Source organism: Festucalex cinctus, chromosome 12, assembly GCF_051991245.1.
Source record: "Festucalex cinctus isolate MCC-2025b chromosome 12, RoL_Fcin_1.0, whole genome shotgun sequence".
Lineage (NCBI taxonomy): Eukaryota > Metazoa > Chordata > Actinopteri > Syngnathiformes > Syngnathidae > Festucalex > Festucalex cinctus.
This window is the reverse complement of record NC_135422.1, coordinates 19,903,356-19,929,662: the sequence shown is the minus strand read 5'-3', so window position 1 is coordinate 19,929,662 and position 26,307 is coordinate 19,903,356. Positions and strand designations below refer to the sequence as shown.

The 26,307-nt window shown below is 42.1% G+C and overlaps 3 protein-coding genes across 9 annotated transcripts in view; 1 reads left to right on the top strand and 2 right to left on the bottom strand.

Annotated features, from left to right (window-relative positions):
* Window positions 1-9,690, bottom strand: part of heatr5a (HEAT repeat containing 5a) — a 42,247-nt gene extending 32,557 nt beyond the window's left edge. For 3 of the 7 annotated variants that reach the window (XR_013287538.1, XM_077538701.1, XM_077538706.1), the window contains exons 1-9: window positions 9,546-9,690; window positions 9,045-9,225; window positions 8,579-8,790; window positions 8,393-8,501; window positions 4,457-4,606; window positions 4,205-4,367; window positions 2,716-2,879; window positions 2,393-2,642; window positions 1,981-2,118 (exon numbers count right to left, since the gene is read on the bottom strand). Coding sequence is in view for 6 of the 7 variants with exons in the window: in XM_077538701.1 (XP_077394827.1) it covers window positions 1,981-2,118; window positions 2,393-2,642; window positions 2,716-2,879; window positions 4,205-4,367; window positions 4,457-4,606; window positions 8,393-8,501; window positions 8,579-8,790; window positions 9,045-9,170 (1,312 nt within the window). In the remaining variant the exon portion in view is untranslated. The other 4 variants (XM_077538703.1, XM_077538705.1, XM_077538704.1 and 1 more) reach the window with 4 other exon arrangements.
* Window positions 9,691-12,388: 2,698 nt separating this feature from the next.
* Window positions 12,389-13,668, top strand: hikeshi (heat shock protein nuclear import factor hikeshi). The gene has a single exon (XM_077539606.1). It carries the CDS (start codon window positions 12,848-12,850, stop codon window positions 13,454-13,456), a length of 609 nt encoding a protein of 202 aa, XP_077395732.1. The 5' UTR covers window positions 12,389-12,847; the 3' UTR covers window positions 13,457-13,668.
* Window positions 13,669-14,996: 1,328 nt separating this feature from the next.
* On the bottom strand, window positions 14,997-26,034 carry LOC144031164 (SUN domain-containing protein 5-like). The gene is made up of 7 exons (XM_077537981.1): window positions 25,914-26,034; window positions 21,988-22,040; window positions 21,769-21,913; window positions 19,174-19,283; window positions 18,936-19,109; window positions 18,256-18,345; window positions 14,997-18,128 (listed from the first exon to the last, which is right to left on the bottom strand). Exons 2-7 carry the CDS (start codon window positions 22,015-22,017, stop codon window positions 17,889-17,891), a joined length of 789 nt encoding a protein of 262 aa, XP_077394107.1. The 5' UTR covers window positions 22,018-22,040; window positions 25,914-26,034; the 3' UTR covers window positions 14,997-17,888.
* Window positions 26,035-26,307: the final 273 nt, after the last annotated feature.

The window sequence follows — 26,307 nt, the reverse complement described above, 5'->3', positions numbered from 1 at the left end:
GATTAGAGTCTCTTCGTTCATCAGGAAAAAAAGTACATTTCTATCTGTTTCTGTTTTGCAGCAATTAGCATTAGAATGTCATTATGTTTCATTATTATTCCCATTCCTGGTGAAAACACAGACAAAAAGAGCTTGTTGCAACATGGCCCTGGTTGTTCTCTTATACTCTGCTGCCACCTGATGGCCGTTTTTGTAATTACTATGATTGCTGAACCCTTCTCAGTAGTTCAGAGGCTGCATCAAAGCCTTGTGTATGCTCTAGCATAAAAACAAAACAAAACAAAACATATAAACATGTCTTTGGGACACTTAATTTTTTTTTAAATAGAACGTAAATATACGTTATTGGGAGAAAATGAGTTAATAGTGATGATTTTGGCTCCTACAATGAAATGAACCTGATTGGTATTTTAGTCCATTACCACCAGTAAAAAATAAATAAATAAATAAATAAATAAATAAATACAAATAATACAAAAAAAAACTGTCAGAGGCCCATTTCCGCCAATGGGGAATTTTTGTTGTTTGTTTTTTCCCTATTATCAGAAGCCCATCTATCAGAACAAAGCCCATGAGTAGGGATGTAACGATAAAGGCAATATCGTGATATTAAAATATATCAATATATCGTCGTCATGTCACAATATTTTTAAAAGCACCACATTTTTTTTAAATATCATTTTTTTTAAGTACATTCAATATTGCAATAAATTCGATATCACTATATTCAGCAACTATATTGCATGATTTTCCAATATTGTACAGTAGGAATGTAACGATAAGGACAATATTGTGATATTAAAACTGCCACACTATCGTCGTCGTCATGTTCACTATATTTATAAGGAACGCATTTGTTAAAAAAGCCAAGTTGATTTTCATTTGTGCAGTTCTAGCACCCTCTAGTAGCTAGTTTATTAGTGCAATTTAATTTTCATTAGGGATGTTTTGGCCTTCTATGTTTAAAATCTATGCTAATTGTCAGATGAAGGGGAACCTAATTTGCTTGTGAAGCGATCGATGTGTGCTTGCATTAGCAACTAAGTGCCTCAATATTGTTATTAGAGATTGTAGGTGGTTTATATGCATTGATGTTATGTACAAAAGTACAATATTGTGCTTTTTTTTTGTATGAGTTCTTTTTTTTTAAACAATATTGTGATCTTTTTTAAATATCCACCCCCCCCCCCCCACACACACACACACACACAGACACAATATCGTGATAATTATCATATCGTGACGTTCATATCGTGCTAATATCGTTTCGTGATGTTTGGATATCTTTACATCCCTATTGTACAGCTCTTGTAATAATAACAGCAGTATCATGATATCGCCATATTAAACCTGCCACAATATATTGCCTCATCGTCATGTCACAATATTAAAAGCAACACATCTGTAAAAAAAAAAAAAAAAAAGGCAGGTTGATTTCCATTTGTGCAGTTCTAGCACCCTCTGGTGGCTAGTTTTTTAGCGCCGTTTCAATTTTACAAGGCATGTTTTAGCCCTTCGATGTTTAAAATCCACGCTAATGTTCAGATGAATAATAACTAATATGCTTGTGAACCGAGTCAATATGTGGAGAAACTCAACGTGTGATTGCAATAACAAGTAAGTGCCTCATAATAAATTTTTATTCGAGATTGTAGGTTGTTTATATGCATTGCTGTGATGTACAAAAGCACAATATTATTATTATTATTTTTTAGTATGAGCCCTTTTTTTTTTTTTACGATATTGTGACTTTTTTTGTATCGCCAACCTACCCACAATATCGTAATTATCGTATCGTGACCTTCTTATTGTGATAATATTGTATCATGATGTTTGGATAAAAAAATAAATAAAAATGTTTGGATTTCGTTACACCCCTAATTACAAGGGGGGATTTTTTTTTCTCCCTCCCACTGTCATAAGCGCCCCCCCCCCCCCCCCCAACCCCCCACCCACCCCCAAGATGTGTACGTATGAGACCTGTGCCGCCGTCACTCAAGAGGGCGGTGGCCGTGGAGCCCAATCCTCGGACCAGCGCCCCCAATTCCACAAGGCAGCAGACGAGCGCATCCGCACAGCCGACTTTGCCCTCCGCGCTGCCATCGGTCGCTGCAGCGTCTGCACAGCACACACAGCAACTTCACTTGCATGTTTGTGTATGAAAAATGCCATATGTTAGGCTACGTTCACAGTACCGCAGGCAAATTCGACCCATATCCAAATGCGACCTGTATCTGACTTTTTTTACACCAGTCTGAACAGTACAATTCCGATTTTTTCATTTTCACAAAATATTATTTTCATCTACCTACTTCCGCATCACTCCTCTGTAGATATGAGATGGTCAAAAATTTGAGCCCCGACAACAGACTAATAAAAGTAAAATCCTCACCAGAAGTGCGCTTGTGCGCTGCCACGGTGGCGCACAGGTGTCTGGCGGCGTTGGCTTGAGCCTTCTCGCCGAGGAGCGAGCCCAGCGTGCTCCTCAGGACGAAGCAGACGCAGCAGCGGGCCACGGCGACGCCCGCTGCGGGCGATGTCGCCCTCACGTTGGACGCCAGGGCCGTCAGCAGCGGCAGGAACAACGCAAAGTTGGCCTCCAGCCAGGCTCCGCCCATCAGAGACACGAAGACCACGCATGACTGCGGATGAGGAGGATCTTCTTTTTTCAAGCGGGAAGGGAGGAAAAGAACAGGCGTTGCCGCGGCGACGCACCTGCGCGACACCGACGCGGACCTCCTTGCTGACAGAGCTGGTCCCCTTCAGCATGTCGCCGCTGGCCCGCAGGAAGCCGGCTCCGCCCCTCACGAAGCCCACCGATAACAGGTCCATCACTTCCTCCAGGGCGCTGCGGCCTCGAGCGCTCGGTCTGGGGCCAGCTGACGGGTAAAAATAATCCGTTTTGGGAATCCTAACTCTTCACTAGACAGTGGTGCCCTTGACACACAAACAACCCAACTTACAAGCTTTTTTTGGCTCCATTTTGGGATTTGACTTATGAGCAAACATTTGAGATGCGAGCAGTATACTCACTTAACAGAGAATTACACGTTGTGGATTTTCAAAAACATTATATGTTAGCTTGATGCTAACATATAATGCTAAAAGTAGTGGTCATTTGATCAGCCATTTTCAAATGTAGTCTCAGTTTTAACTCATTGACTGGCAGCTTTTTTGAGTGAAGCAACCCCCTTCGCTCCCGGCTGGATTTGGACTCATTTTGCAAGGCCCACAGAATATTGTGTTCTATTGCTATAAAAATATGGAACCCACCAATAGAAAGATTAGTCTTTTCTTTCATAAGAAAAAAAAAGGATATTTCTGTTTCCGTTTTGCAGCAATTAACATTAGAATATAGCTAGGTTCCATCATTATACACATTCCTGGTGAAAACAGTCAAAAAGAGCTTGTTACAACATGGCCCTAGTTGATCTCTTATACTCTGCCACCACCTGCTGGCCATTTTTGAAATAGCTAGCATTGCTTTAACCATTCTCTTCAGGTCAGAGGCTGCATCAAAGCCGTCTGGATGCTCTAGCGTTGGGGGAAAAAAAAAAAAAAAAAAAAAAAAAAGTCTAAATAAAAAAAAATAAAAAAAAAAATTATAAATACGCCTTTTGGACACCGGCAATATTTAAAATAGAACATATTTATATGTTTTTGGGAGCAGATGAGTACATTTTTTTTAGTGTGTGTTTCAGTGGGAAAAAGAGCTTGTTGCTGGTTGATCTCTTATACTCTGCTGCCACCTGCTGGCTGTTTTTGTAATAACTACCGTTGCTTTAAGCGTTCTCTTTAGTTCAGAGGCTGTATCAAAGACTTCTGTATGCTCTAGCTTAAAAAATATATATATATGTCAAAAAATACGTCTTTGGGACACTTAATACATTTGAAATAGAACGTAGTTATACGTTTTTTGGGAGCAAATGAGTTAATGAGGGTTTTTGTGTAGCCTAGTTTTAGTTCAGTGGAAAATGTGCATTGACGAGGTTATTTCTGTTCATTTTTTATTGACGTAATTAACACTAGCTAAAAGTCGTGTCAGATGCTACGGTTAGCATTGATAATTTGCCTTAATAATAGTTGAGCTTAATGCTCCCAAATGATGCAGAAAGTCACAGATATGCTAACAAAATGAGCATCAATGGCGCTGCCACAATTTCAAGCCATTCAAACCGACGACGACAAAAACTCATCAAGGTACTTTTGGGCTCCAGCGCCGCCGCCAGCAAAGTCCCCAGTAGCTCGGCGACCGCCAGGCGGGCCTCGCGGTTGGAGCCCTCGAAGGCCCGGAAGCACAGCGTGGCGGCATTCTCCAGCTCGCTGGTCCACAGGAACGCCGCCTCGCGTTGCAGCTCCAACAGACACTGCCGGCCGGGCAAAAACGGCGGCGTTTTAAACGGCGGACTGTGGCGCCTCGATATGTGAACGTCTTGGCGTCGGCAGCGATACTCACTTTGGCGGCGGCGCATCGCACCGCCATGGAGCGGTCCGTCAGGCAGGTCCTGGCCGCTTTGTAGACATCGCGGTGAGCCGGCGCGCCGCCCCCGCCCAGACCTCGCAGCATCCGCTCCAGCGCTGCCATGATTTCGTAGCGACCTTGAGACTGATGTGGGGGGCACAGTTTTTCAAGGTCAACTTTTGAGACCGACGACGGTAATCGGCCCATTATTGGCCTTCTAACATCGGCCAAACAATCAGCCAATTGAGCCAAATTATTTTCTCCTTAAAACGTTAGAGGAAAACCGAAGTTTCCGACAATGTGAAAGTATCCTGAATGCACTATTTTTCTTGCGTAGAATTAGCAACGAGCAAATATGTAGCACATGTTAGCATCCTTTAAGTTGTTTAATGACATTCCAGTTGGAGTTAACTGTAAAACTAAACACACATTAAGAATTACATCCACTGTATATTTTAAATACAAAACATGCGTCGATTTTAAAACATCGCTAGCCTAGCGCTAACAGGAAGTGAGCAAATGCTAACAGTAAGTTAGCATCAACTTCGGGAGTGTTTTTCCTTCAAATAACGGATATCCACAAACAAATGTTGTGGGAACACGTACCCCCAGATGAGATAACACTACGCAAAGTCACACTTTCTTCCCAATGTGTGAAAAATGACTTCTTTTAATATCATTTCAATCACAACTTTCTTCTGTACTCACTTTAAGCGTGTAGCCCAATGGATGCACGGCACCACATTGCGCCCAACGCACAAACGCACAGGAACAGTCAGTATTTGCTCTGTTTTTTTTCAGTCGCTATTATTTTAGTTTATTCTATTCTTATTTCACTTTCTTATTGTTTTGATTTTTTTGTCGTTGTAGTTTCAAGTTATATTGCATCATAAAGTTGATATTTCAAGGGTTGAAAGAATTTCGAGGTCCCAGGGTAACCCAGTAAGTCCCAAGACTTACTTACACAAAATAAAAATATACAAAAGAAAAGTTCAATGCTTTACAGCAGTTGTAAACAAGTAAGAATGGTTTTATTACTGACACATAAATCTATACAATAACTTTGTATACTTCATGAAATTTTTTGATACGGACTTATGGAGAATCTTAATAGCAAAAGTTTATATATATTTTTTAAAATCGGCAGAATATTTGGTCATTTTAATCGGTATTTTTCTCTGCCAACAATTGGTATCAGCTTCAAAACATTCATATCGGCCAGGCCCTAATAAAAACAAGAAAGTGAAAGTGAAAGTTGCTAAAATAAGAGCAACTGTAAAAAAAACAGTAAAACATCCATTGGGCTACACAATTCAAGTGAGTACAGAAGAAAGACTTTGCGTAGCGTTATCTCATCTGTGGGTACGTGTTCCCACAACATTTGTGTGTGGATATTCGTTATTTGAAGGAAAAACACTCCTGAAGTCGACGCTAACTTCCTGTTAGCATTTGATAACGTCCTGTTAGCGCTAGGCTAGCGACCTTTTACAAATGAAGCATGCTTTGTATTTAAATATACAGTGGATGTCATTCTTAATGTTGTATATTTAGTTTGACAGTTAACTCCAACTGCGGTGTAATTAAACAATTTAAAAGGTGCTAACATGCGCTACACACATGCTAGTTGCTAATGCTACACAAGCAAAATGGTACATTCGGGTAGAGGTAAGATCGAACCTAAAAAATCCAGCCCGACCCGACCCAGGCCCGCGGGCATTAAAGCCCGACCCAGCCCGAGCCCGACCAATTAACTTGATTTGCAGGCCTGAGCCCGAAGCAAACCCGAAATTTCAATTTATCCCATAGTATTTTTGGCAGAAAAAAAACGCAAGATTTTTTAAGGTTAAAATAATCGACATATTTTTATGATCATGATAAATACATTTGCACAACGAAATAACGCTGGAACACAGAATAAGAGGCCAGACAAAGAGAGTGAAAGAGAGATCTTGATGCGCACTCGCTTAATTACGCCGAGAAATACTGCAGCCCACTAGGCTTTAAACAGAATAATGCAAATCAAATACATGGGAAAAGATATATGAAATTGTCATTTCTATAGTTTGCACGTCTGCAAGGCCGTGTGCAAAGCGTGCTCTTGCTCTGCGCCTCCTGTTTAGTAGTAGTTATATAGCAATTACCTTACAGCGCCGCCTTCTCTGTTTCATCCAAATTATTTATTTTACAACAGGTATTCCTTAACCCGGGATTACACTGGTTGCGTGTGCGGTGCGTCTTGACTGCGTGTTCCGGACGCGTCAATTTTTTGGCCAACTCACACCGGCTCCGCACAGCTGCGGTCCGGCAGCTCCGTTGCCGACCACTTCCCACCGTGTCTGACCGCGCGCGACCATGTGGCATTAAAAACAACGACAAACACACAGAAAGTCTGTGCTCAACAGAGAAGCAGAAAGAGAGGTGGACTTTTATTATTTTGTGGCTTTCCACCTCCAATATAAACCTTTCCTCGTCCATGTTCCCTGGTGTCTAAACCGTGAATGAGCACCTCGCACGTCAACTCCAGGCCCATCTACGCCCACATCATGTTTTGCTAACATGCTTGCGAAATAGGAGCTGACGGGTGTTTTATTTTGAAAGGTAACCGGAAATTTATTTTGAAATTGCATCGGTCTTCCTGTCCCGCTCGATGTGTTTTGTGCTAGCTTTCCATTTGCCGGAGGCCGACCGATGCGGCATCCGGCAAAAATAGAAAATAGGTCTATCCTTGCGGAAGGGCTGCGGCACGCCGCAGCTGAGACGCAGTCGACACGCAACGCACCCGCAAGCGGTGTCATTCGCACCATTCGAATGAATGGAATCTAATTGGTTGCGTCGCCGGAACGCACCGCAGCCGCAACCAGTGTGAGTCCCGGGTTAGTTTAGTATCCACACATTGTTTTAGTATACATTTTTATAAACATATATTTATTTTAAAAAAAAGTCAGCGAGAGAGAAGCGCGGCCCGACCCGAACGTAATGATTGGCTCGGGCTCGGGCTAAAGATCTTACCTCTACATTCGGGGTACTTCACAGTCGATGCTAACTTCCTGTTAGTATTTGCTAACTTCCTGTTAGCGCTAGGCTACTGATGTTTGAAGCACGTTTTGTATTTAAACATACAGTGGATGTCATTCTTAACATTGTGTATTTAATTTTACAGTTAACGCCAACTGTGTGTGGTGTCAAACAATTTAAAAGATGCTAACATGCGCTACACACGTTCCAGTTGCTAATGCTACGCAAGCAAAATGGTGCATTCGGGGTACTTTCACAGAGTCAGAAATTTTGTTTTTTTTCGGTAACGTTATAAGGGGAAAATAATCAGCCGTTTGGCGCAATTGGCCGATGAAACTTTCAAGGCCATAATCGGCCGATTATAATCGGCAGCCGATTATAATCAGCAGCCGATTAATCGGTCGGGCCCTAAATTATATAGAAAGGCAGACAGACCAAAACCCCAAAACCTGAAATCAGTAAGTCGATGGTAACTTCCTCTTAGCATTTGCTAACTTCCTGTTAGCACTAGGCTAGCAATCTTTTCAAAACAAAGCATGTTTTATATTTAAATATACAGTGGATGTAATCCTTCACGTTGTGTATTTAGTTTTATAGTTAACGCCAACTGTGGCGTCATTAAACAGCTTAAAGGACGCTTCGGGACAACAGAATAACCAAAATAATATACGCTACACACTTGCTAGTTGCTAATGCTACGCAAGCAAAATGGTGCATTCAGGGTACTTTCACAGCGTTGGAAACTTTGCTTTTACTCGATGAGGTTGTAAAGGGAAAATAATTGGCCTATTTGTCCCAACTGGCCGATGTTTGAAGGCCAATAATCATGAATAAGGCCAATAATCATGAATAATTATAATCGGCTGCTAATTAATCGGTCGGGCCTTCGTCCAGATTACGACGTCGTATGCCCACCTCAGCGTGCTTGAGCGCTTTCAGCAGGTTGGCCAGCGTCTCCTTGAAGAGTCCGCCCAGCATCCGGCCCAGCTGCTCGAACATGGCGCCGAGACACGCCACGGCCGCCCTGATACGCATGCACACGAGGTCACGTGACGTCTGACGTTAAACACGCGCACCGGTTCGGTTGCGGTCGCAGCTCACAGCCTGTTGGGGAGAGCCGACGGCGAGTCGTCCTTGACGCGGATGACGTCGTTGCACTTCTCCACCAGCAAGCTGCAGGGGACGGGGTCGCCCAGGCGGAAGAGCAGCGCCAGGCAGTGAGCCAGCAGGCCTCGGGTTGGCGGGCCCGGCGACCCCGCCAGAACGCCGGAGAGTTGATCCACCAGGCAGCGCTGGTTCTGTTTGATGACAGCCTGTGGCAGAAAGGGGACTCGTGTTAATTTTGTCTGCCATTTTCAGTTTCAGTTTAAGTCCAATTTTTTTATTAAGTGAAGTACATTTTCAACTCGTCTTCATTAGTCGATGAAAATTCATAATGATATAGTCCTAGTTATCGTTTATTTATGAGGATTTTAGTCTAGTCTAGTTTTAGTCCGGTGAAAAATGTGCGCTGATGAAATTATTTTGTTTTCGTTGACAAAATTAACACTAGCTCCTTTGCACTCACCTTGTCGCTGGAGGGGAGGAGCTTCTTCAGGCGGCTGAGCCAATCAAAGACAAACTCGGCTCGTTGATGTTCACTCAGCTGACTGCATGCGTCCTCGTCGAGGAGGAGACTGTGGACGCTCGCCATCTTCTTCTTCTTCTTCTCGGAAAGCAGCAATCCAACAGCCTATCAAAGATCCAGCCTCCATTTCCCACAATGCAACATAACTTAACGTCAAAAACTTGACTTCTTTCACAGCTTCTCGTCTTCATTAGTCATTATCTTATCTTTGAATCCGTAGTTTATGATACTGATAAGTACCACAAACAATTTACTAACCTCCTCCAAAGTGTGTCAGTAGTGAACGTAAACGCACAAGCAACTATACAACTGGACAGGAAAACTTTTACAAAAGCAACTAGCGTCCGTTAGCATCGAGAGGCTAACTGGGACCGCTAAGACCATAATCTTAACACCACAAATCAAACAAAAAAAAAAGAAAATAACAATACTTGAAATTACCTGCGGGTGTCAATTAAAAGTTTACAAGCTTTAAATTGGTGGTGCACATACGGTGGAAGAGGACGCTTTTGCAAATTAATTCTCCTTATTTTGACGTTGCAGTTGGCCAGAAGAGCGGCGGAAGTTGCTGGGACCGGAGCAGCCACAACATCCGGCGGAATTTTGCTCCTTCAAAATAAAACCATACTCAACTTACAAGGCAACCAAAACATTTAAAATTAAATATTAGTACTACTACTAACAAATCTATGGCCTATGATATAACTTGTGTTTATTTGGGGTGCGTACATAACATTTAACCTAAGTCACGTTTTATCGTATTTGTGTTCCCTTTCTTGTAATTAAAAAAAAATGTAGCCTACATGAATTGTTTTAAGATACTTTTCATTGATTTCCTTTTGTGTGATTTTTGTTACATCTATCATTATTGCATGATTTATTTTTACTGCATTCCCGGGACTCTATATGCTGCAAAACCCAAATTCCAATGAAGTTGAGACGTTGTGTAAACAGAATACAATGATTCACAAATCACATTCGACCTATACTTCTTTGAATATTTAATGCTCAAACGGATAAACTTTATTGTTTTTAAGCAAATTATTTCTTGACCACAACAAGCCCCCCCACAAAAAAATAAATAAATAAAATAAAACAGCTTGGACTGGGTCATGTTTACCACTGTGTTACATCACATTTTATTTTTTTAACAACATTCAATAAACATCTGGAAACTGAAGACAGAAATTGCTGAAGCTTTGTAGGTGGAATTCTTTCCCATTCTTGTTTGAAGTACAGCTTCACCTGTTCAACAGTCCGGTCTCCCTTAACCGTATTTTACGCTTCCTATTTTCAGTCGGAGACAGGTCAGGGGCCTCATTTATAAAGCTTGCGGACGATCAGAATGAGGCCAAAACTCTACGTACGAACATTTCTGCGCCAAAGGTGGTATTTATAAAAAACAAACTGAACGTGAAACTTTACGCACCGCCACGTCAAGTCTGGACCTACCGTACGCAATCCGCACATTCTGGAGATAGTGTTCCCTCGTTTTCCGCTGGGGTTAGGTTCCAAAAAATACCCGCAATAAATGAAATCCGCGAAGTAGTTAGCTTTATGTTTTACAACTCATAAATGTTTTAAGGCTCTAAAATCCCCGACCGCACAATTTATACGCTTTTCTCAGAGGCATTTACATGTTCTCACATTTCTCTCTTGTTCAAACATTGACAATGTTCAAACCTTCATAAATTTTATAAAATGGGTATATTACTGTAAAAAAATATGCAAAATTGCACTTAAAAAAAAATCTGCGATACAGCGAGACCGCGAAAAGTGAACCGCGTTATAACGAGGGAAGACTGTATGGGAAAACAGCGACACAATCAGCTTTGTGGTGCATTTTTATTCCTCAAACAGTCAGAAAAATACGAAGTCAGCGTGTAAAACGACCGGTTCCATTGTTTTGAATGTAGCAGCATGCACATGCTGAAGCGACTTGGACACGGAAGTGGTGTCATGACGCCACACTAGCCATCCCCATAATGTTTTGCAGACTTGCTCCGACGTCACAAGCACGCAGCGGGGCGGAAAGCTGCTCGCAAATAAACATCTTAAACGCCCGTTTTCTCTCATTGATCACCTATCTTGAAAAAGCCTCATGAAACAAATCACATTAATGATAATTGTGGACACATGCTGTACGCATTACATAATCGCGCTGCGCAACAATATGCGTCTATCGTAACTTCACCCGCCCGCCGCGCAATTGCCATTAAAGGCTAAATATAGTATATTGACACAAGACAATAAGGATAAAAATAAAAAAACTAGAAAAATACTCTTGGTGCATCTTTGCTGCGTAGCTAGGGTTTTGTCATGCAAGTACAAGAAAGAATTATGCGCACGTCAGTCATAAACGTTCACAATGCGATCCACGCAGCTGTGATTCTGGATGAAGATCCATAAGCAACACATTGGGAATATTAGCAACAGGGCAGCCTATTGATCGCCTAATTTTGAGACAATTTAGTAGGTCTGAGTAAAGATAATAAAAGTGTAAGCGGTTAAGAAAATGGATGGATGGATGATTTTTTTATTACTATTATTATCGATTGTTTTTCCTTCTTAAAAAATGAAAGTGCTACTGTGCGCCCTGCGGCGGCATTACCTCGCAGCTCGTCCCGCTTTCTTTTATTGGCCTTCCGTGACTCGATCCCTTCAATGAGGGTTTCAATGCACATCTTTCTTTTTGTTTGTTTTAATCTTTTTTTCTTTTTCTTTTTTTAATAGGACCTACTGTTCACATAAAGATTCTATGTATATCATGGTGAATTTAGCCTTCTTTCTCAATTGCCCTTCATTGACAGTCCAAATTGTTTTGGCGTTTGCCAACACGTGCTGCTTATTAATACGCAGATGAGTTGCTTTCCACTGACAAATATGGGATGAAATAGGCGGACTTGGAGTGGGGAAAGGCGTGGAATCTGCTGCGCACACCGGTTGGGATCGTGTGGCATTTATAAAGGGAACTTGCGTACAGATATGCGTATGTGTTCAGGCATGGTTTCATAAATCTCGTTTTTTTTCTGCGTACGTGAGTTTTGAGTTTCGTTCGTACGTACTTTTCTGCGCAGATTTTCACGCACAGTTTTATAAATGAGGCCCCAGGACTGCAGGCAGGCCAGTCCAGTAACCGCACTTTTTTTGTTTTTTTTACAAAATTCCCTATTTCGAAAGAAATTAATTAAACAAACTGATCAAGCAAAAAAAAAAAAAAAAAAAAAAAGGAGCGAGAGAGGGTGATAAGGATTTCATTATTATAATCCTAAATATTAAACGATTTGTAATTATCAGGCAGTGTGTAGTCGATAGCCGAGTAGGTGCGACCTCGATCTGAAAAGCTTCTCGAACTTTCTACTTCGTCTACAGTCCACTGTCGGTTCCGTTGCAGTCAAGCGAGCTGGCCTGGCTTACAGCCAGTCGGTCGGTCAGGGAGACTCGACGGGCGGGCGGTGCCGCAGCTACTGGCTGTTAACAACGACAAAAGGCTTCATCCGAACTCGAGCGGCAAACCGGGGCTAGCAGCTACGCCTCACCGTTGGGCGCGAGCGACGGCTAACGTTAGCTGCTAGAGCTTCATCCGTGAACTTTCCACTGTATAAGCGACGGCTAACGTTAGCGGCTAGAGCTACATCCGGGAACTTGCCCGTTGTTAGCAGCGCACAAATTGCGGCTAACGCTAGCAGCTAAAGCTAAGCTAAGCTAAAGTGGGGGGAACCGGGGCGAGCAGCTAACTAGCCATGTTCGGCTGCTTGGTGGCCGGCCGCCTAGTGCAGACCGACGCGGCCCAGGTGGCTTCGGACAAGTTCGTCTTCAACCTGCCGGACTACGAGAGCGTCAACCACGTGGTGGTGTTCATGTTGGGCACCGTGCCGTTCCCCGACGGCATGGGCGGCGCGGTCTACTTCTCCTTCCCGGACCCGGCGGGCGGCGGGCCGATATGGCAGCTGCTCGGCTTCATCGCCAACGACAAGCCGAGCGCCATCTTCAAGATCTCGGGCCTGGCGGCGAGGAGGGACGGCGGCGGGGCACCACACCCCTTCGGCGCCACGGCCCCGGCTGGGGCCGCCCCTTCCGTGGCGCAGGTCGGCGTGTCGGTGGAGCCGCTGGCGCAGCTGGCCCAGCAGACGCCGGTGACGGGGGCGGCGGCGTCCACCGGCGACGCGCTGCGGCTGTTCACGCAGAAGATGCTGGACAGCTTGTACAACTTCGCGTCGTCGTTCGCGGTGACGCAGGCGCAGATGACGCCCAACCCCGGCGAGACCTTCGTGCCGTCCAGCTGCATCCTCAAGTGGTACGAGAACTTCCAGAGGCGCATGAATCAGGACCCCAACTTTTGGAAGACCTGAACTGACGGCATCAGAATCGATTTGTCGTCTGAAAGATGATTGTAGAGTGTTTTTCATCTCAGTATGTCACTTTATGATCTCAACATCTGTTGAAGATGTGAAAAGCAAACTTTGTTTTTATTTTTTCCCACCTGTAAACAAATTATCTGAAGTTTACGCAGCAAAAAAAAAAAAAAGAACAGAAAAATCCAATAAATAAATATTTTATTCTACTTTTTATGAATGTTCAATATACAAGCCCTCGGTTATACATTGCACACATCAAAAAAAATATTGCATTTCTTACCAAACTGCATATGGGGATCAAGATCTCAAAAGGGCTGCTTGATTTATGGGAAAAATAATAATCACTTAGTTTAGAAGTAATTGAAATCGCGATGATTATTTTTTTGGTACAAAACAAGAAAATGTTTAAGCATTTAAAAATAAGACCCATTAAAAAAATAGAAACACTATGATTATGTAAGCTCCTTTTGGACCAAACAATTTATAATATATATTTATAATATTTATTTATGTTGGCAAAAACGTGAAGTTTGAGTGCAGCATGTACACTGTGCATGATTTTTTTTTTTTTTTTTTTTTGGTCCAAAAGAAAAAAATTTCAACGTTAGAAAACTATTAAATAAATATAATAAATACAAATAAAAAATATTAATACAAATAATAAAACACAATTATGCAATTTCCTTTTAGATGAAACAATTAAATTAGTTATTTTAAAATAAAAAAAGGTACAAATGTATACATTTAAACAACTCAAAAGTAGTTTGAGTTAATAGTATTAATATTTTTTTCTTTGATGCTGATTTTGTAATTGTGGAGTGTAATAATTGAACTTGTAATTGAATTTCGATTAATTGCACAGCCCTATTGGTGAAACCCGATGAAACCTTGACGTGATCTAACAATGGTCTGGAAAAACTAGTTTATTACAGGAGGAAACTTGCATATTTTTTGTAATTAAAGAATTATAATTGTAATTTGTGTATTTTTTTTATGAAAGAATTCTAATTGTAATTCAAGAAAAGATGCCTCTGACAAATCTCATATTGTGGTGTCAGGAACTGAGCGAAAAAAAAAAAAAGGAAATGGTGGTCTTCAAAGCAGCATTTATCGTCCACTTGTTAATTTGTTTATTTATTTTTGCTTGTTAAAAAATAGTGAGTACTCCGCCTCCGACCTTCTACTAACTGCCTACGAGCTGTATATGTCTCATCTGTCCGTATAGTTGATACAGTAGTCAGCTCGCAAGGTGGGAGGAGCAAGATGGCCGCCGTGTGACTTCAACGGCTTCCACGAGCGTGTACGGGTAATTGCTTATCTATCCAGTCATAAATACAGGTCAGTGGCCCAAATGAGCTCCAATGCGAAGCGGCCATTTTGTTTACTTACCCTTTGCCACCCAGCAAAGAAATCGAAATCTGAATTTGACGACCGTTTGGAGATTCCAAAGAAAAAAAAACAGATTAAAATCACATCTTTATTTGACATCAGATTACGATTATCATGATAAGCAAATAAGCAGTCCTGCTTTGACTTTGAGATTAAGTTAAAAAAAAAAAAATCTATGTACATTGAATTATTTATTCATTTTTTCCTTTCGGACACATTACAGTTTACATCAATCACATCACATCATTTGCAACATTGACATCCGAAAGAAGGGCTGACGGGTAGAAGCCGAAGCTTATTCGAGACCCGTCCCCATCGACCCATTACTATAACGCATCAATCATATACATTATTTAGAATAGTCATTAATTTTTATCGTTATCCATCCCATACTATCCCAGACACTGCTCGCTCAGTTCATCTTGAATGTCCGTGTGTAGATTGTGGCTAGTCCCAGTCATTTGGCACTGGTGAGTCGGTCCCCAGACGCCACCAGCAAGCCCACCCCGCCAGGCGAGCAGCCAAGGCAAGCGCAATTCTTCTCTTTCATCAGTAGGGTCTTCGCTGACCTCGGATCAGCTTTCACACATGTTGTGCTTTCCAGAAGAGTAGATCGGCTTGCATTCGGCCCATTGCTTTCAAGCAATTTCAGCACTCGATTCTGGTCAGGTAGCACCACTGGTTGCTAGCATGTTGTGGATCTGATGACTCCTGTGCGCTGCCCAGCATCGCTCACCCAGCAGAGCGGCCCACGCCAGCTGCATTCCAGGAACCAGACCACCAACCCCCAATTTGCGTATTGACAGCAGATTCATTGGAGCCACAATACAGCCTTATCATGTAGCCTTGACTGTTAGAACAAATGTCCAAACGGAATTCGAGCCAGACAATATTTAGATTCAAACGGGAACAGCAATACATGTTATCAATGCAGGTGTATAAACAAGAGTTAGCCTTGGCAAAGTCAGCAAGTAATCATATACAAATCCAGCTTTGGGTAATTAGTGATGTTGTTGTTGTGATATTGTGAATTACTGTTGTCTCTCAAGCGCTGCCTATTCCTCAGCTCCTTTCACGATTCGTGTTTTTAGTTGACCAGAGTTATCTTTAGTTTGAATAAAAATTCGGCAGTCTTTTGTCCACGTGCTTTCGATAAGTCCATTCTTTCTCATTTGTCGAGCCTTTTTGGCGATGTCAGCATTTCGTTTGGTGAGGTTTTCGTTGATGTAGACATGTTTCCCACGAAGCTTGTGACGGTCTCTCAGAAGAGCAATCTTTTTCTTTCTGTCAACAAACCTGATCAGAACTGCCGGTGGTCGTGTCCTTCCAGTTGGAAGCGGAAAGCACATCTGAATGTGCGCAGGATCAACAGTTAATCCCAAATCTCTGAGTTGAAGTGTCACTTGCTGTTCCACAGTCTCGTTCCCTGAATATTGGTCAGAATCTTCCGTGCTCGTGCTAGCCGCAGCTCTCAAAGGGCCACGGCGCGGCTTGATCTTGATACCGGTGACTATCACATCATTGATACGAAGATTTTGTTCCATATCATCCACTTTTTGTTCCAAGGCAACAATGCGTCGATCTTTTTCCTGTGTCTCTTCTTCAATTGCTGTATTTCCTGAAGAAGTGGCTCAATGCTCTTCTTCATTTCAAGTAATTCGGCAACCATTCCACTGAGTTTTTTAAGAGAAGATTTTATCTCCTCATTCTCGTCAGCTCTTTTTCCGCCAGGCATTCTGCAACAATGTAGTTAAAAATCCCAATGCAAAAATCAACAAGTAGTTAGATTCACGAGCGAGTGCAGGAGCAAGTACAGATGCGTCCTTCCTCAACAGATGCGTCCTTGAAAGTGACTTGCGTCCTTGAAATTATGTGCGTGAAATGAAGAAATACACAGTATTGCGTAGTGTTGTTCCGATACTAGTATCGGCAGAGGCGCCGATACTGCATTAAAACAGTGGTATCAGTATCGGTGAGTACTCACAAGTAACATGCCGATACCATTAATTCCAATGCTAGTATAGGATTTTGGATGCAGCATCTTGTGTCTTGCTTGTGCATGACATTCACTGATATTGATGTTCACTGCTTGTCGATCTAAGATATCCTATTGGCCCTTGAATGCTCTGAACCAATGGCAGGACAGCTTTTTTTGATGTTGTGGAAAAAAAAAAAAACTTAAGTATGTGTATGGTATCGGTATCGGCTGATACTGAAAATCTGGGTATCGGAATCGGTATCGAGGGCGAAAAAAACGGTATCGGAACAACACTAGTATTGCACGTGTTGTATATAAAGCGCAGCGTTGCTCTAGCAAGCTGAGCCAAACATGGTCGTCATGGCGACGTGGAATGTGCGAGTGCATTGCGAGAAAGGTCACCCGCGACCGTGCCGAGGCCGTTTGCTGTGAGGGCTCACCTGTCATGCTTTGGTTTTGGGAGGTTAGGTTTTGGTTTAGTTTTGGGTGTTTGTTGTCTTTTGTCCGGTTTTGTCACGTCATAGTTAACTTCGTCCACCTGTGTGTGTGTGTGTCTCCCCTTATGTGTGAATTAGTGCACTCTGCCTGCTGTGTTTCACAGGTGTGTCTCGTTAGTGTTGTATTTAGTCAGTGGTGTTTGTTCACGCATCGTGGTAGCATTGTCTTGTCCTGGTGTGCTGTGCTTGGTTGGCGGCAAGTCAAGGTTCTCTATGTCTGGTCAAGTTGTTCTACGTCAAGCCACGTCTCTGTCTGTCTGTCTGTCTGTCTCTCTGTCTCTCGATCTCTCGATCTCTTGATCTCTCTCGCTCTTTGTCTGTCTGTTGTTAATTTGCTCTAGAGAATGACACAATACATTAATAGAACTGCTGCCAATTGGGGGCATTGATAAATACCGTTGAGTGTCATCTGCATAACTATGATAGTCAACATTGGCGTTCTGAAGCGTAACAAGGAAGTAAAAGAAAGATAAAAGAAAAGTGTTCGAGCGCCTCACAGTGGCACAAGCGCAACATTACACATCAACTGACTACATAAACAATCAACTGAGGACATAATCTCTCAACACGCATCCATACTCCACACATCACGACACACCCCCTCGGTTTGGCGCCGCGTGGCGGCGAGCGCTACGTTGTGCGTCCGCAGCTGTGTGTTGCGTGTCCACGTGTCAGCGTGTGCGCGCCTCAGGACGTCAGGTGTCCGTGCACCTTGAAGCTGTAGAGGCAGGTGTAGGTGGGGTCTCCCCAGTTGCTGTGCACGCTCAGCCTCGTGCGTGCTCACACCGGCGCCACCTTTTTCCTGACAAACAAGCGCATTGATAACCGTTAGCGCACGTGCACAACAGAATGGAGGACATGCTGATGCATGATGGGTAATGTGTGTTGTGTATTCGTGTGTGCCTGTTTTTGAGCGGCATGGTACTCACCGCTATGCGGAAGTTCTGGAACATGGGCCCGTTCTCCTCATATGTGAAGCTTCCCAGTTTCACACCCGCTGACCCAGAAGACTCCAGACCCTGCGGGGACCACTCACCATCAGTTCACGCATGGCGACCAGTACATTCTTTCTCTACGTGGGCCCGGACACTGGCTGGCGACCAATCCAATGTTTGTCTAATTCACGAGCGCGAACATCGACTTGCGACCAGTACTTTGTTTGTACACATGTTTCCTGACATATGCTGGCGACCGGTCAATTCATTGTGCCTAAATGTGCTTCAACACTGACTGGCGACCAGTCCATTGTTTGTCCTGACGGTATGGGGGACCAAAACTGCCAAAATTCAAAATAAATAAATGACTAAAAGTGAAAATAAAAACATATGCAAAAAAAAAAGTACATATATATATATATATATATATATATATATATAAGTACATTTTTATTTAATTTTTGAATTATATATTTTTTATATCTGTTTTTATTTATTTATTTATTTATTTATATAGTCATTTATTTATTTATTCATTTATTTATATAGTCATTTCGTCATTTATTTATTTATTTATTTTTAAATTTGGCAGTTTTGGTCCAAACTGCCAAGACCACCCCCTCATTTGAATAACATTTGGATTGCCGGTATGGACCAAAACTGCCAGTGCTCACATAGACAGAGAAGTCCTTGGGCGCATTCTGGATGTGTCCAGTGGGCGAGATGGTCTTGGTGACGTGTCCGAGGGTGACGCTGGTGACGCGCACCTGGTGCGAGAGCGCCACCGTCAGGAAGCCCTGCTGGCCGGCGAAGGCCCAGCAGTTGCCCGGATTCATCTTCGGATTGTCCTGAGGGGACAAACGCGTCAAGGCGGAAGAGGAGGAGCTTCTGCGTGCGGTGTGCTAACATTACCTCGATGACCACTTGTGGGCGCACGGGCTGGCGGAAGTCCCTCGAGAACACGCTCCACCACGACCTCGCTCCGTAGGACTCAGACGTGTCGTTGCACAGCACTTTGGCGCCTGCCGACCCCAAAACACACACGGTCTGTCATGGTTGCATGGTTGTTATGCATTTCATGTGTCTTTTCTTTCTTGTTCCACGTTTGTCAGGCTTGTCATATTTGGTCCTTTGTCATGTTTGTCTCACATTTGTCATATGTTGGCTTGGACATACATGTATCATTTGCACACATTTGCTGTTTTTCATGCAAATGTCTTGTCACATGTCTGCAGAGAGGGGAAAAGTACTGACATTCTGTACTAAAAGTACAATTACTTGCATAAAAAATGACTTTGGTAAAAGTAAAAGTACTCTTTCATTACTCAAGTAAAAGTAAATAAGTACAGGCTCTAAAACACACGTGTCGAGATCCTGTCCTTGAGGGCTGGAGTCCTGCAGGTTTTGGATATTTCCCTTCTTCAACACAGCTGATTCAGATTTAGACTTGACTTTTTTTTATCCCTTTAGGATGGCTCCCTCTGGGACATTTACATTTCCAGCAGCAATAAGAACAGATAATAAAATAAAAAATAATTCAATCCATCAATAAATAAGGTTATTACTAGGGATGGGCGAGTACCGATACCAGGTATCGGTATCGGGCCGATACCAGCCTTTTTTCAAGTACTCGAGTACTCGTGACACAGATGAGTACAAGCGACCGATGGCAGAGGGGGATGACGTTAAGTGAGTCCTCCTTGCCTGTAACTGGAAACTTCACTGGTTTGGAAATACATCAAAATTGTGAATCTTAAACTAAAAGAGTATTTTTGTGTTTTATTTTGAGCGTTAAGACTATTGAAGAGTGATTGTGCTGTTTTGTTTTGTTTTTTGTTTTTTTTTGTCAAAATTAAAGGAAATATATTTGTTTAAAAATATCTTTTAGTGATTTTTTTTTTTATTTGTCAAAATGTACTACTGGTATCGGCAGTTGGTATCGGTATAGGTGAGTACTGAGGGTCTGAGTCTCGGTATCGGTCTGAAAAAAAGTGGTATCGAACATCCCTAGTTATTACACTAGAGATTGAATTATTAATAATAATAAAAATACAATAAAAAATAAAAATTCAATCAATCAATAAATAATGATCAGCTCATCAGCAAGCTCTGCAGAAGCCTGATAACCAGCCTGTCAATTGGAATCAGCTGCACTTCGAGTAGGGAAATCTATAAAACCTGCAGGACGACGGCCTTCGAGGACCGCAGTTTGATACCCCTGCTCTAAAATGTGCTTCACAAGTAAAAGTAAAAAATATTTTTACCGGATGTTTCCTTCTCGTGTCATATAATTTTAAGACAATTAAATTTAAAAAATCATCACTCAACAAATCCTTAATACTGGCCAAATCACATCATGAAGCCCCGGCAACATTTATTTATTTATTTTTTACTTTTCTACATGGTGCCCTTGGTTTAAAGATGCAATGGAAATGAAGTATATCCACAACTTAATTAAATACACGTATAAATTATACAGGACTGTCCATCCATCCATTTTCTTGACCGCTTATCCTTTTATTGTTTTTAATATTGCTGATTATGGCTTACAGCTTAAGAAAACTCAAATATCCTATCCCAAAATATTTGAATATTTCCTCAGACCAAGTTAAAAAAAACAAAAAAACATGTCATAATCAGCAATATTAAAACATTAAAAAGCTAGCAATACGGCATGCATAACTGGGCAATGCTGCAGATTGTTTGTAAGGATGTGTCATTTGAGGTATTTTATTTTTGTATTTCTTGGACACATCTCGGAACCATTTTTTAAAAAATATGTTATTTATTATTATTATTATTATTATTATTATTATTATTATTATTATATTTGGTAGTCACTCGCAATGTTGAGTGCTCTTTGTTTGCAAGTCTGCTTGTTTATTTGTTATGTTGAAAAATGGTAAAATAAAAAGTTACAAAAAAAAAAGCTAGCAATATTTCAGTTGATTTATTATGAATCCAGACTGTATGGCATTTTTTCTTATTTAATTGCATTACAGAAAATAATGGACTTTATCACCATATTCTAATTTTTTGAGACAGTCCCGTATGCTTAAAATGATGTTTGCAGGAGCAAATTTGTAAACTTTTTAATTAAAGAATTATAACTGTAATTCAACAAAAGATGCCTCTGCCAAATCTAATATTGGGAGTAAGGATCTGAGCGATAAAATGGAAAAGTGGGTCTTCAAAGAAGTACACGTTAATTTTTTAATTTAATTTAAAAAATATTTTAAACTTGTTAAAAAATAGTGACCACCCCGCAAAAGGGGGTTTGCGAAGTATGCGGCGCATGGGGGCGCCAAAGTGAGGGAGGAAAATCATTTTGAGTGGTCATTTTATGTATTAAACAGCTCAATTCACATGTAATGGTTTGATCTAATCACGAGGCACGTCACTGATTAGGCGCCCCTCCTATCTGCTCTGTGACTGTCAGGAAATTCTGATTCATTTAACGAGACGCTAATGAGATGCACTGAGACCGTTCAACGTGCGGGCACTCACCAGACGACTTGAGCGCATAGTTGGGAACATTCTCCCACAATGGCGGCTTGGAGATCAACTTCTTGTAGATGCTGAGAAAAAGAAATATGATCTTGTTGTACTTTTTGTCGAGGTCCTCCAACGTCTTGTTGCCGTGCCCGGAGAGCTGCCGGGACGACAGTGGTCGTTAAGAGAGTTCAGCGCTTCGAGAGGGCGGCGGAGAGGACGGGGTTTTCGTACCGAGTTAGAGGGAGTGGAGCCGCCCATCATCTGGCGAATGAACAGCTCGCGCACTGGAAACAGGAAGTGAACGACGCGTGAGACCAGAAAGATGCACAGGACTAGAAACGTCCGTGAGAAACCTTATCTCGAGAACAGGGTCTGTATCTGGGACTAGATCATACATTTAGGATTAGGACTATCAAACTTCTTTCAGGACATTCGCTTTGGACTGCAAACTAGAACCTTCATTTGGCAGAAGGCTTCTTTACGGTCTAGAACAGGGTTCACTAATTCTGGTCCGGAGTCCTGCAGGTTTTCAAGGTTTCCGTCTACCAACACACCTGATACTAAAGATCAGGATCGTTATCAGGCATGCTGATTAGCCGATCATAATCAGGTGTTCTCTTGGGCGAAAACACCTAAAACCTGCAGGACTCCGGACCTCGAGGACCGTAATTGGTGAACTATGGTCTAGAACCTTCCCTTTGGACAACAACCTTCCTTTAACGAGAAGCTTCTATCTGGGCTTCAACCTTTACTTGGGACTAGAATGTGGTCTCAGGTCTAGCACCGACTCTTAGATGTTGAACCTTTGGGGAACAACGATCTCATAACTAGACTGAGTCTGGGCTACCACCTTCCAATAAGACTAGAAACTTCTCTGGATGAGGGCTGGGAAGAAAAGGTCAACTTTAAAAATAGGTCGACTGGAAAAATTTAAGTCGCCGCTCCGCCCGGAACCATGTTTGCGCCGTGGTTGATTGGTTGTTTGAATTTGGAGGTGTGTTGCACAGCCGGCATTAACCTAACTGCGAGCATACTGTTCTTTTGCTGCAAGCGTGCACGTACACTCGTACAGTATTTACAATATTATGATGTCCTCATTGCTTGCAATATTTTGAAATGGAGGAAAAGTGAATCGATAGGAGGACAGAGGTACAGGTTCTTCTAAAGATTTGGGAGAGGAAGACATCAGCACGACATTGAATTGACATTGAGTCCCTCCTTCCTCTCTTTAGTTTTTCCTCTGGCCTCTTGAGATTTGTTGGAATTTAGAGGTTTCTGGGGTTGGCGTAAGATTCTGGTTTTGTAACCATGTGGATGGCAGGAAGTGTTTAGTTGCTGCTGGATTTTACTTTGATTTATCTTTCTTTTCTTTGACGTTTCCTCTGGTCTCCTGACCTTCTGAACTTCACAACTCTGGCGAGACTCTGAAGTATCCGGTTAAGGTGAAGGGTAATGGGATTTTTATTAGGTTTTCGGTGAATTAATGAGTATAAATTTACACGTATTTACACGCACGCGCACATGCACGCACGCGCATGCACGCATGTACGCACACATACACATAAAAAAAAAAGAAAAAAAAAGAGAGCAATGATGATAAGATGTTGAATCGGTAAGACTACCGAATGAACAATTCTGAGCTCGCTCTTAAAAAAAAAGAAAAAAAAAAAAGAAAAAAAAAAAAAGAATCGGAATCACCCAAGTCACCATGCACGTTATTACTGCCAAGCTTGGTGAGGTGAACAACTAAAATGTTCACACAACCCTCAAATAGTCTGTAAAAGCTGCAATGATACACCAAGACTATAAAACGCTCATGGATCAGTACAGCCAATTCGACGCCACGGTTCATGGATACTGGAGCAATACTGGAGTCAGCTGTTTGGCCGTTTTCCGTGTCCATTCCGACGTGAACTTTCTGTGAAAACATGCTGACCAGTGTTAGAACCACACGCCACTGAGGTGTTTTTGCCTCCGGCTAAGCCCCGCCCAATAAATTGCATCACAATGTTTACCAATTTTGAAGGGATCTATAACAATACCTGTCTCATGTGCACTTTATGTTGATACTGGTTGTTGTTTTTGTGATGTGCCCTCTTTTTTATTCCAATTGTAATGCTGTTTCGCTGCTCATTTTATCTATTTATATTACATATTCAGTTTCTTTTTTTTATTATAGTTTGAAAGCCCTGTATTTTTTCTTTGTGCTGAATGGGATTGCACTATACTGTTTCGTTGCACTTGTTGTAATGACAATAAACTGAATCTGAATCTAAAAGCTGTATCTGGACTAGAGCCTTCCCCCCAAATACCATCTCCGAGGACTAGGACCTTCTGTCTGGACTACAACTGTCTCTGTGGACTGCAAAGCACCCTTTTATTATGACTTGAACCCTCTTTGGACTAAAACACGCTCTTGGGATTAGAACCTATTTTAGGACGACCCCCTTCATTCTGGACTACAACCTTCTCTCGAAGCTAGTGTGCATACTCACAGATCCACAAGAATACAAAAATGCAAATGAAAATGGAGATGATGATGTAGCGCCATGCCACACCACTTCCTTTTTGTGCTGTGGGTCTGTCGGCGACAACGGGACAGTTGGACACGGCGATGTTGTTGGGTGGGCGATGCCGAGCACGGCTCGGAGTAAATAGCTTTATTATTATTTTTTTTTTTGTGCGTGAAATTTTTACTGGGTCACTTGCAGATCAATACTGGGGCTTTTTTTTTTTTAACCACTCACACACTCACGCACGCACGCACGCAAGCTTACATCATGTAAGCCACATGGGGTCTCCCAGGCAGAGAATCGAACCCACGCCAACCAGCACCAAAGGCAGGTGACGGTTCCACTCCTCCACCTGGAGCCCCTCGGAGTAAATAGCTTCCTGTGAGGACAAGGTGAGCAGTGGCGTAGACATCACATGCATTAACACCGCCTCGAGCGGGTTGGCTCATCATTGTGATACGTTAGCATGTCTGCCATATTGGATGTGGCAACACAAAACAACGTATACAATGTTTAAACTTATTCCAAAGGTAAAAGGTCACATGTCAGGGTTTTGTTTTTTGTTTTTTTTGTCTTCTTTCGGGTTTGCAAAAATAATTTGGGATGGAAATGGCCATAAATTTTGCAAAAAAAAAATCAAATTCAAGTCACAATACAATCAACAATCTTGACATGATTTCATCTTTCCCCACCTTTTTTTTCTTCGTTTTCTTTTAGCATGTTAAGCTAATTTTAATTTATCTTAGCACGCTAAGCCAATGCTAAGTTAGCTTAGCATGCTATGTTAATGCTATGCTAATTCTAAGTTAGCATGATAAGCTAATGCTGAGCTAATTTAACCTAAGTTAACTAACCTAAGTTAACCTAGCATGCTGAGCTAATGCTAAGTTAGCATCCATCCATCCATCCATCCATTTTCTTGACCGCTTATTCCTCACAAGGGTCGCGGGGGCTGCTGGCGCCTATCTCAGCTGGCTCTGGGCAGTAGGCGGGGGACACCCTGGACTGGTTGCCAACCAATCGCAGGGCACACAGAGACAAACAACCATCGACACTCACACCCACACCTAGGGACAATTCGGAGCGCCCAATTAACCTGCCATGCATGTCTTTGGAATGTGGGAGGAGATGCTAAGTTAGCATTCTAAGAAAATCTTAAACTAATGCTAAGCTAATATTAAGTTAGCATAGCATTCTAAGCTAATCATAAATTAGCCTAGCATCCTAAAATAATGCTAAGTTATCTTAGCATACTTAGCCAATGCTAAGTTATCTTAACATGCTAAGCTAATGCTATGACAAAGCTCAGTTAGCATGCTAAGCTGATGCGAAGCTAATATTAAGTTATCCTAGCATGCTAAGCTAATGCTAAGTTAGCATGCTAAGATAATGCTAAATTAATGCTGAGTTAGGTTAGCATGCTAAGTTAATGTTAAGCTAGCATTAACTAGGCTAATGCTAAATCAATGCTAGCTTAGCATGCCAAGATAAGATCATTCTAAATTAGCATGCTAAGATAATGCTAATCTGGGTTTGGTTGAGGTGGACATCATTTCATCTTGTTGCACTGCCACACCCAAGATGGCGGCGACGTTGACGTATATATGTATGTGGAAGTGTGCCAACATGAACACACCTGCTTACCTGTTTGCCGTCTCCTTGTATGAGAAGACGCGTGTGCCGTCACTTCTGTAGTAGCCCGATGACTGCAGGCGGGGACTTCTTCTTAGGTTGGCTGTCGGACAAGAGGGGCCCTGTGACTTTCCTGGCAAGATAACGCATCAGATGTCTCTTTGGAAGAGTTACAAATGGATGCATGAAACAGTGACGATTGCTTTCAACATAAATTTTGAATAATCACATATATACAGTTAAAAAAAAGTTGTTTTTTTTACCCCCCCCTAATTTAGAGGTGATTTATAACCAGGGTTAAGAACAAGTTTTGCCTTAGTAATGGTTTGACCTACAATCCCACCGGTACCTGAACACACCATGCCACACAGCACCTGTTCCAAATTCACTCTCCTCAGTTAGGTGG

What these genes read in the sequence shown, in the direction of transcription:
- hikeshi (XM_077539606.1), top strand. Translation starts at nt 12,848, where the DNA reads ATGTTCGGCTGCTTGGTGGCCGGCCGCCTAGTGCAGACCGACGCGGCC.
- LOC144031164 (XM_077537981.1), bottom strand. Translation starts at nt 22,017, where the DNA reads ATGATGGGCGGCTCCACTCCCTCTAACTCG. An exon ending in GCCCACAAGTGGTCATCGAG is followed by an intron (nt 19,110 to 19,173) that starts GTAATGTTAGCA and finishes TTGTCCCCTCAG; the next exon opens with GACAATCCGAAGATGAATCC. An exon ending in TCCAGAACTTCCGCATAGCG is followed by an intron (nt 18,129 to 18,255) that starts GTGAGTACCATG and finishes CTTGTTTGTCAG; the next exon opens with GAAAAAGGTGGCGCCGGTGT.